The 10055-nt window shown below is 48.5% G+C and overlaps 1 protein-coding gene across 1 annotated transcript; it reads right to left on the bottom strand.

The window, feature by feature from the left end:
* Nucleotides 1–373: 373 nt before the first annotated feature.
* On the bottom strand, nt 374–9684 carry faah2b (fatty acid amide hydrolase 2b). Its single transcript, XM_056575437.1, has 11 exons — nt 9433–9684; nt 8760–8842; nt 7928–8064; nt 7356–7565; nt 6846–6965; nt 5185–5320; nt 4519–4636; nt 3748–3867; nt 2877–2988; nt 1975–2163; nt 374–1460 (listed from the first exon to the last, which is right to left on the bottom strand). The coding sequence occupies exons 1-11, from the start codon at nt 9613–9615 to the stop codon at nt 1285–1287; spliced, it is 1584 nt and encodes a 527-aa protein (XP_056431412.1). The 5' UTR covers nt 9616–9684; the 3' UTR covers nt 374–1284.
* Nucleotides 9685–10055: the final 371 nt, after the last annotated feature.

Genomic DNA, 10055 nt, shown 5'->3' with positions numbered 1-10055 from the left:
TTGTCAACTCGACAATTCAGCAGACTTAGAAATAATAGACTTAATTGAACACAATGCCATTGACAATCACAACCTCTGAACATCTGAACTCACTGTCTGGTGCCACAGGGAGAGCTTGTGATTTTCAATCACAAGCTCTCCCTGTGGCACCAGACAGTGAGTTCAGATGTTCAGAGGTTCAGAACATCAGAGTTTCAGAAGATCAGAGGACGTATATATGCGGTTTCTTCCTTTGCCAATCAGACTCCATCACACCTCTCCTATTCAGTCAAGGAAGAGAAGCCTACCTTGGGCTAGCCCAGGGTGACCGGCAGTGTAGAAGATCCATGTTGAATCGGACCAATCAACCACCGCAAAAGCCAAAGTTATAGTTGATAACAATTTAATATCAACACCACGCATGGCATGATTTCCAATAGGAATAGGATGTAGGTTTGGAATGAAGCCCAGCGCTCAGAGGAAATAGACGGAAGGACTGAATGGACTGCTCCGTTTTGCATATTTAATTGCTGTTCGGGCCAATCGATGGCTTGTAGAGACTGATTGACAGGCCAGCCCCGAAGACGCACAACTTTATAAAAAGTCTTTCATTATTAATACATTTTCCACGTTAAATGATTTTGTATATCAGCACGTCATTAGAATTAACTTTTTGAAACGACGTCTGCCTAAAAAACACCAACTTCAAACTCCAACATAACTTAACCAGACCAATTCTAAAATAAACATGAATCAAAGTAGGAAAAATACAAAGTAAATTAAACCACATTGATGAACACAATAAAAATCACTTCTAAAATCACTTCTACTCAGTCACAAAGTCTACATTACCACAATATGTGATCCCGGAGACACTTCCAAAGAATGCATTTATTCAACCCTTCATTTCTGAGAGCATTGGATTTCTTTTTCTAATTTGGGTTGCTCTCTTTTCTCACCCAACACGTGCTTGCATCTGAGTGCAAATCAGACTTATATCCGTGTTGACATTCATAGTGCTGATTGATTTATTCAGTGTACAACGTTTACACTACGGCGTGTGAGTTACATTCCCATCTAAAATCCAACTGTGCGACCCTGAGAGAGCATCGCAGGGAACCACACACACACACACACACACACACACACACACACACACACACACACACACACACACACACACACACACACACACACACACACACACACACACACACACACACACACACACACACACACACACACACACCTAGTTCCAACTGTGTGCGTCCAGACATTTGTGTGTTGCTGGTAGCGGTGCGGTCTTCATTTGGCCCCCGGGTCCCTCCAACCACCGAAAGCCTTCTCCAGGTGGAGAGCCAGGGCCAGGGGGAGGCGGTCCTGCAGCTTCCCCGCGATCAGCTGTACCCCCATGGGGAGGCCCTCCCGGCTCAGCCCCAGGGGGACCTGGGTCACTGGCAGCCCCAGGATGTTGATGATGCCTGCGGAGCAGAACCCAGACGCAAAAACTACAATCAGTGGACTTCTTTTACGCAGAACAAACGAATCATCCAAATAAAATAAAGAGTTTTAGAACTCGTTATGTGCGAGGAACCGCGGTTTCCGTAGGAGTGCATGTTGATCCATTCAAGAATTACATAGTGCCCCCCCCCCCCCGATCCATGCCAACCTACACTGGATTCCCGGGCTCTTTTTCAACCCATTGTCTTCACTGTCCAACACTGATTTATGGGCAACGAAAAGCAACACAAAGAGGACCGGTACCACTGTAGAGCGGGCACCATATAGTCTGAACTCAGCCACCCGGGTTTGAATCCTGCCCGGGGGCCTATGCTGCATGTCCTCCTCTCTATCTCCCGTACCTTCCACTCTATCTCACTCTCAAATGAAATAAAACATCTTTAAAAAGTATAAACAATAGGAGCACGTTTATACACTGTCTGTCCAGACACGGTTGTGTTCATCGGGCGTAAACAACGTCTGAGAAGCACTCGCCGGTGTAGGCGAAGTCGAAGGGCCTGAAGAGCGGGTGGTGGTGCTTGGGGGCCACGTTGGGGTGGGTGGGGTACAGCAGGACCCCGTCCGTCCCCAGCAGCTCCTCCACCTCCCGCTGCAGCTTCTCCTTGTGGCGCAGGATGGAGGCGGGGGCGACCGCCGGCTGGGCCTTCTCAATCATGGCCAGGCCTTGGGTGACACGCGCGCATGCACACATGCACACATGCACACACACACACACACACACACACACACACACACACACACACACACGAAAAAGTCATTATTTTTGTTTCTCCATCAAAAATCTCAACATATAATACATTATTCAATAATGATTCACTATGGCAAAATAATAAGACAAAAACAACACACAAGACAGGATGTTCCCCTCTTTGTTAAAATACTGTCCTTAAACAATGTCAGAGCCACGTGTAACTCTTATGATTGCTGATAATAACAGTCTGGTAGTAATACAATTATATATACATGGCGTTCACTTGACCTCCCAGGGCACGTTAATGTGGTATGAAACGCCGCTGCGGCAGGAAAAACAGACGCCTGGTTGTTCAGGACCTTGGAAGTCTGCACATAAAGCAATGTGATCCGCTATCGGCATGTCCGGTAATGGGACTTGTGTATGTGCTTAACTACGGGTTCCGTAGATACAAGTGATGTCAAGGTGGCGACAGTCTGCATTAAAAATATAGTAGAGAATCGAAGTGTGAAGCAGTAAAGTCTCTGGTTAGTCTTCAATCAATACATGTTTTATGATGAGGTCATTTTCTGTTTCTGCCTGGAGCGTTTCTGTCATGCACATAACATGTTTAAGTTTATAGACTAAGAACAATTAACAAAATAAGTCCTTAAAATCCTAAATAATCAACGTGCTCATCCCGTACCGATGGCGGCCATGGTGTGATCCGATTTTCCCACCATCCATTTCACCAGCTCCCACACCGGCCGCACGGGATGCCCAGGAGTGCCCAGCAAATCACCGAACCGTTGAGGAGGCTGCACACACACACACACACACACACACACACACACACACACACACACACACACACACACACACACACACACACACACACACACACACACACACACACACACACACACACACACACACACACACACACAGTTTGCCATTTCATTAGTTTAACACTGCTGCACACAAGTTGTGAAACAAAATCTCCGATAAGTGGAATGCTGGCCAGGCTAGGGTGAATGACTCCCTTTGTATTCCATTCATAAGACTAATCTGATTTGTAGGCGGGGGGGAGGCGGGGGGGGGGGTTACTGAGCTACTGAAGATGCTTGCAAACTGCCCAAACAACCACCCCACCAGCACAGATTCCTACTTTCAACGTTCCTTGCAATGTCATTAGTAAACAAGATTTGCGACATTATGCACTGCAATGTTAACTGGTACTTCTCCGCTATTGTGAAAACCTTAGACCTGTGTGTGAGGGGGGGGATCTCTCATGAACCGACCCCAGGTCGAAACAAGCTGAGATGATGCTCTAAATATTGTCATGGGCCACGCCGAGAGTTAGGATCGTTCTGAGGCAGTTGAGTTCAGCAGCGAGAAAAACTACCAGAGGTCATGAGGTCATAAAATGGCCAACCGTAATTGAGCCAAAAGCAACAGCGCTCCGACATGGTTCATAAGCATGTCATAAGACATGCTTATGACATGGTTCATAAGCATGTCTCCTGAGCAGGAGTCCCATAGTTCTTTATACATCGACCTCACTCTGACAGACCTACCGCCCCCTCGTCGTCCGGCAGGCCCATGTAGGTGTCCCAGATCTGGAAGGCGTAGCGCAGCTCGTGGAACATCACTTCCTCCACCTTGACCCCTAGGTCCGCCTCCAGCTGCTCCACCACCTGATGGGGGAGACCACCACCCCAACTTATTACCCTGTGTGTGTGTGTGTGTGTGTGTGTGTGTGTGTGTGTGTGTGTGTGTGTGTGTGTGTGTGTGTGTTTGTGTTTGTGTCCCATCTCCCACCGTGGGGTAGGGAGCGACAAATAGTCGGAAGCGTGATGAACAATGGAGAGGAAGCAAAAAAGGAAGGAAAATGGAGAGCGAGAGAGAGAGAGAGCGAGAGCGAGAGCGAGAGAGAGAGAGCGAGAGAGAGCGAGAGAGAGCGAGAGAGAGAGAGCGAGAGCGAGAGAGAGAGAGCGAGAGCGAGAGAATGGTTCAACCCCCCCCCCCCCCATCCTCCATCCGTGCCACAACACAAGGCCTGAACTCAAAACACACAGGGTCGTCATCACACACACACGGCTGTTTGACCAGGACGTTACACAAACACAACCTCGAAAATATACTGGAAATCAGCTTGCACCGTGAGTTGACGATTCCCCGGTCATTGCATGCGTCCCTTTTTCCTCCATTTTCCTTCTGGGATCAATAAAGTACATCCTATGGCCTCTTAAATGTTGTTTCCCAGGCAGGGGCCGCCTGACGCCCCCACACACACACACACACACACACACACACACACACACACACACACACACACACACACACACCTGTCTCTGGACTTGGAGGAGCTGACTGTCCACGGGCGAGGTCATGACCGAGCCGCCGTCGTGAGGGACGGTGAAGAAGCGCAACTTCTTCAGGTCCACCTTTTCAGAGAGGGACAGCCTGCATTGGGGGGGGGGGGGGCACACACACACACACACACACACACACACACACACAAAAACACTTTAAATAAATGCAAGTCGCATGCATATAACGTAGCAAGTAGCATGTCCGCTTCAGCAGAGTCCGCAGGGTTTCCACCACTACGTTTCTACAGTAGCCCAGGATGGACAAACGGCTCTAGAGAAGACGCAGATTATGCATGATCACTATTTGACCCTACCTAATTCCCCCCCACCGACTCTCGCCACGCAGTCACATGATGCTGTTGAGTAGTGCTAGCACTGCGGTGAACTTCCATTGAAACTTTGCACAAAATACAGACCACCACAACGTTTTTTGTTGTGGTGTTCGTCATAACCCGAAAAAGCGGGTCATGCTTCCAATCGAAGCACTCACACCGGCGCCGCCATTAAGTCGCGCTATAACCACTCTGGCACTACTCACAACCTTTGCGGCGTCCATTATCAAAATCGAAGCTCTGCCTTTAGAGGCCAAAGGTTTGAGCGGAGCCGTCCAATGGGGTGTCGTCGCCGGGCGGATCTTACCTGTGGGCGTTGGGTCCGGCCATGATCTGGAGCATGGGCAGAAGGTCTTCGGCGTAGCGGCACATGGGCCCCAGGCTCAGGTACTCCTCGAAGCGGCCCGAGACGGGCGGGTGCTGGTTGTCGCTGGACACCAGTCCTGGACGAGGAGGAGGGGGGCAGAGGAGCAGAGGTCACGACCCCGGTAGAGGTCACGACCCCGGTGTAGAGTCCGCGGAGAGAAGGCCCTGAATTGTGGGATTCTATGTGCTTGTATATATATTATATATATAATATATAGTTATAGTTCCCCCTAGGGGGGGAGGTTAGAGTTCCCCAAGACCCGTTTGTTATTATTCGAAAAATGTTAATGAGTACCAAGCCAATTCTTCCACTATTGAGAAAGAAGCCTTGGCTCTTGTTTGGGCTCTGCAACACTTCAATGTATATGTCGGTGGGGGAGTTCACCCTGTCGTCATATTCTCAGATCATAATCCGTTAACGTTTTTGCATTCACTGCAAAATCCAAATCAACGACTCGTGCGCCTGTCCTTCTTAGACTTTTCCAGGGGCCGGAAATTGTTGGAGGTCGGGAATCTGGGTGTAAGGAGGGGTGAACGGTGTGTATTGTAGGCCTATGTGGTTCTTTCAAGGTTGCCCATGGCTCTGGAGGGTTGTATGTGTGGGCCAGTACTTCGGGATTTGTAGTTTAAGCACGTGGGGTTAAAAATACAGTTTATTAATGCTGTGTTTTGTAGCTGGAATAGTAGCAGAATCCCACATGGGTGGGCTTCTGTCTTAAGGGGGGGGATATGTAACGACCCAGGCGGGTCTCTCGAGGCTCCGCCCATTTGTGCTGCTTGCCTGTTCTGTCCCCGCCCTTTCTTGTGTGCAGGTCTCAGGTGTGTGCAATGAACCTGCTGATGGGCGAGGGTAGAAAAGGCCTGCCGTGCCAACACCCAGGGGCTCTCTCCTCTCCTCCGCTGGCTTTAGGCTTTTGTTTGGTTGTTCTCATGACTGACCTCACACCACACTTTTGGTTACATCACATATTACTGACTTACACCACATCCCATTAACTTTACCTTAGTTTCTGTTCAATCTTATTTAATAAATAATTGTTATTCCTTTACCCTGCGTGTGGCCTCCCCAGTTTATGTTCATGCCAGAGCCAAGCATGTTACATATATATATATATATATATATATATATATATTATATATATATATATACACCATCGTCGACTATTGACGACGATGTTGGACATTTTGGTGTTAAGTCAAAAGTTAGGTGGATAGATGTTTTAGTTTGATGCCATACCTTATATATATACATTTAAAAAGGGGATTAGGATCTGCTTTCTGAAGTAGTAGCTGAGCTCATGAGGCACACTGACATTGTAAACATTCAGCATTGATTATGCTATGACGATGTAATCCTTTCAAAACCTAGGAAGAGTAACTGCATTGTAAATAATCCAACAAATGTGTGTGGTTGTGTGTGCGTGCATGCATGTACGTTTTTGCATGTATTCATGAATGTGTGCGTGCAAGACATTTAAAGACGGGCCCAAGTTTCCGGGTCAGATCAAGGCTACTTTATCATCCCATTAGCGGGTAGAAATGTGTGAAATCAGCTTCTACATGAACACACACAGCATGCAAGTGTGTGTGGTGCACCGTTACCTGAAGTGGTTTTATGGCCGAATATGCCGTTGAAGAAGCAGGGCATACGAATACTGCCTCCGATGTCCGAGCCCACCCCGATCACGGCCCCGGCCGATGCCAGCAGACTGCCCTCACCTCCTGACGGGTCGCACACAGCAAGAGAGGGGTGGTTCTTATTGGAGACCTCATCTCTGTTGCATGTAACATCGGTAGAGTGGTGCCTGCGCCGTCTCGATCCCCGGATCAAGGATGTGCAGGATTCGTTTAGGTGTGTTTATTTCAGCATGCATGTATGTTTGAGGGTAAGTGTGTCAAGAGTAGGCTTTAGTGTGTGTGTGTGTGTGTGTGTGGGTAAGTGTGTGTTTGTGTGAAGAGTAAGGTTTTGTGTGTGTGTGTGTGTGTGTGTGTGTGTGTGTGTGTGTGTGTGTGTGTGTGTGTGTGTGTGTGTGTGTGTGTGTGTGTGTGTGTGTGTGTGTGTGTGTGTGTGTGTGTGTGTGCAAACATGTTGAAGCGTGCGTGTGCACAGACCTGAGCTGCCCCCCGGGACCCTCTCCAGGTCGTAGGGGTTCCTGGTGATGCCGTACAGGTGGTTGTGCGACTCAGACCACATGCAGAGCTCGCTGGTGTTGGTCACCCCCAGGGGGATGGCCCCCGCCCGCTTCAGCAGGGCCACGGGGGGGGCGTCCACGACCGCCACCACCCCGCGCCGGGACACCAGCCCCGTGGTCTGGGGCATGCCTGGGGGGGGGGACCCACTCTGTTAAGGGCTCATTATGGCTCCACGTCGACGCAACGCAAGGGGGTTTACGGACCCTATACTTAATTGCGGACCCTCCTTGCGGCCACCGCAAGGGCCTGATGTGCGTCTCACAAAATGTTAACCTTCTGTTGAGGCGACGCAGCTCTGGGCTGTGATTGGTCCGCTCACTAAAACCCGACGCAGAACCAAAATAGGTTCACGACTGGGTCGAAGCGTCTGGGTGGTCGTTGCGTCGCGTCTTAGTGGAACCATAATCAGCCCTTTAGCCAGTGGCTAATAAACAATAGCATTGGCTTCTCTCATGTGGTGGCTGGCCGCAGATGCACTCAAAGCCCCGTACCCTGCAGGGCGAAGGACTCCTTGACGGAGAGGGGGATCCCCAGGAGGGGCAGGCGGTCAGCCAGGACCTCCTCCCCCCCGGTCTCCTCCTCGATCAGCTTATCCACCTGAGAGGCCTCCTGCAGGGCCGCCGCAAACCTGGAGAGAGAGAGAGAGAGAGAGAGAGAGAGAGAGAGAGAGAGAGAGAGAGAGAGAGAGAGAGAGAGAGAGAGACACACATCTTTCAAACATAGTTCCTGGTAAATGACTTCAATAACATTGCATGCACCGCTAGTGATTTTCACTATTCACACCTGCAGCTACGTTCAGCAACATTTCCTTTTTGCGCCAGTTCACACATCATGGCATCGGATCACCGGAATAGGTGGTCCAAGTGTTCGCCCAGCAGGTGGCGGTATTGCCATTTGCGCTTATATATTTATTTATTTTCAGGAACTTGCCGTCGAGTATGGAAGCTTTTTACGACAATAATCCTCTGCAAATTAAAGTTGACGAATTAAATGCAATAGCACAATTAGGCCTACTTTTTATCTGTCATAATAAGTTGGTTTATTATGGGTCGAATTTGTCCCGCCCACTCATATGCATTATAATTTTTAACATTTTAAGGCGGGGCATATTTTGAAAATGCAAACGCAAATTGGATGATTGCATTTCCATTTATTTATGACCCAAATATTATGGCGCGTTAAGATAAGCGCAGATTCAAATACGTCCTCAGTGCAGTGTTGAGATCGTTCGCTCACTCTGACCATGGACAGACGTATGAACTGTCTCAGACCAAGGTCTGCAAAACCACTAAACAATCCTCCCCCTAAGAGTTTTGTACTTGCCGGTCTTTGACCATTGCGTTGATGAGGGGGTTGACCTCCTGGATTCGGTCAATGTACGCCTGCACTACCTCCAGACTGGTCACCTGAACAAAGTGGGGAACAGTTCACAGTCTTTCCCCCCCTCTCAGTGTGTGTGTGTGTGTGTGTGTGTGTGTGTGTGTGTGTGTGTGTGTGTGTGTGTGTGTGTGTGTGTGTGTGTGTGTGTGTGTGTGTGTGTGTGTGTGTGTGTGTGTGTACTAATACTAGTATACTAGTACTAATACTACTAATAATATGAATGTATACGATACAGCAGAAGTTTAGGATGGAAGTTCAAAATCGCCTGGGTTACATTCCACAGGTTTTATATCTGTAAACCTTTAATCTGACTTGCAAGTACTATAGTGAGTCTGGATTTTCTGGCAGGTCAACATGTGGTAAACACCAAAAAAATCGCGTAGACACCGAATGCATTTCTAAGAATTGTTCAAACAACTGTACAAACGGTCCCGAAAAAAAAAAAGAATACTGGAGAACATGAGCGTTAATTTGATCGGAGCCAATCAGCGAATCGTTCTGAGCGACGGCTAAGAACATTCCGAAAGACGGGCACACCACGATCACATAGTCACAACACGCGCGCACTGTCACATCACACACTCGCGGAATTGTCCCTTGACCTCAAACGACAGACCTCTCTGCGTCGAATTTTCCGCGCAAGCTGCACCGCGGATAAGGTCAGCAGCGGGTTTTCAACAGGAGGAAGCTTCCTCCGGTCGCAAGTCCGGGAAGAAAGCGCCTGAAAAAGCCCAAAGAGGGCTCCCATGAGCGCCCTGAACAGCCATGACTGTACTCGCTCCAGTAGGGACAGCGCCATTTCCTTACACACGGACAACAGGGAGCGCTGGCTTTTATTTGCAGCGTCACCTGCAAATCATCAGGGCTGATCTCCCAGCATGCAACGGGGGACACCGCTGGCTTTCGGCATTCGAGGCTATATATGGACAGTCCAAAGCTGAAATGGGTTATCTTGCGAAGTCCATGTGATGTTATCGATTGTCTTTTTCAAGGCTGTGGGAATCATGCAAGTGACCTATTGGAACTGCGATAGGAACTTCAGTTTTCCCTATAGTTCGGTCATGCCAAACAGAGCATTGAAAATAATTGGGATTTAATAATGTAATTGTTATAATTGCTCAATTTACATGCGTCTTAAAATCAATAATTGTATCAATGCAGTAGAGGAAATAACACAATAACATGTAAATAATAGTTAGAATCCATTAAGCAGCCAATATACAGCACACCCGGCAATAT

Source organism: Gadus chalcogrammus, chromosome 17 (assembly GCF_026213295.1).
Source record: "Gadus chalcogrammus isolate NIFS_2021 chromosome 17, NIFS_Gcha_1.0, whole genome shotgun sequence".
NCBI lineage: Eukaryota > Metazoa > Chordata > Actinopteri > Gadiformes > Gadidae > Gadus > Gadus chalcogrammus.
Note: the sequence above shows the minus strand (reverse complement) of the source record. Positions and strands in the feature narration are given on the sequence as shown.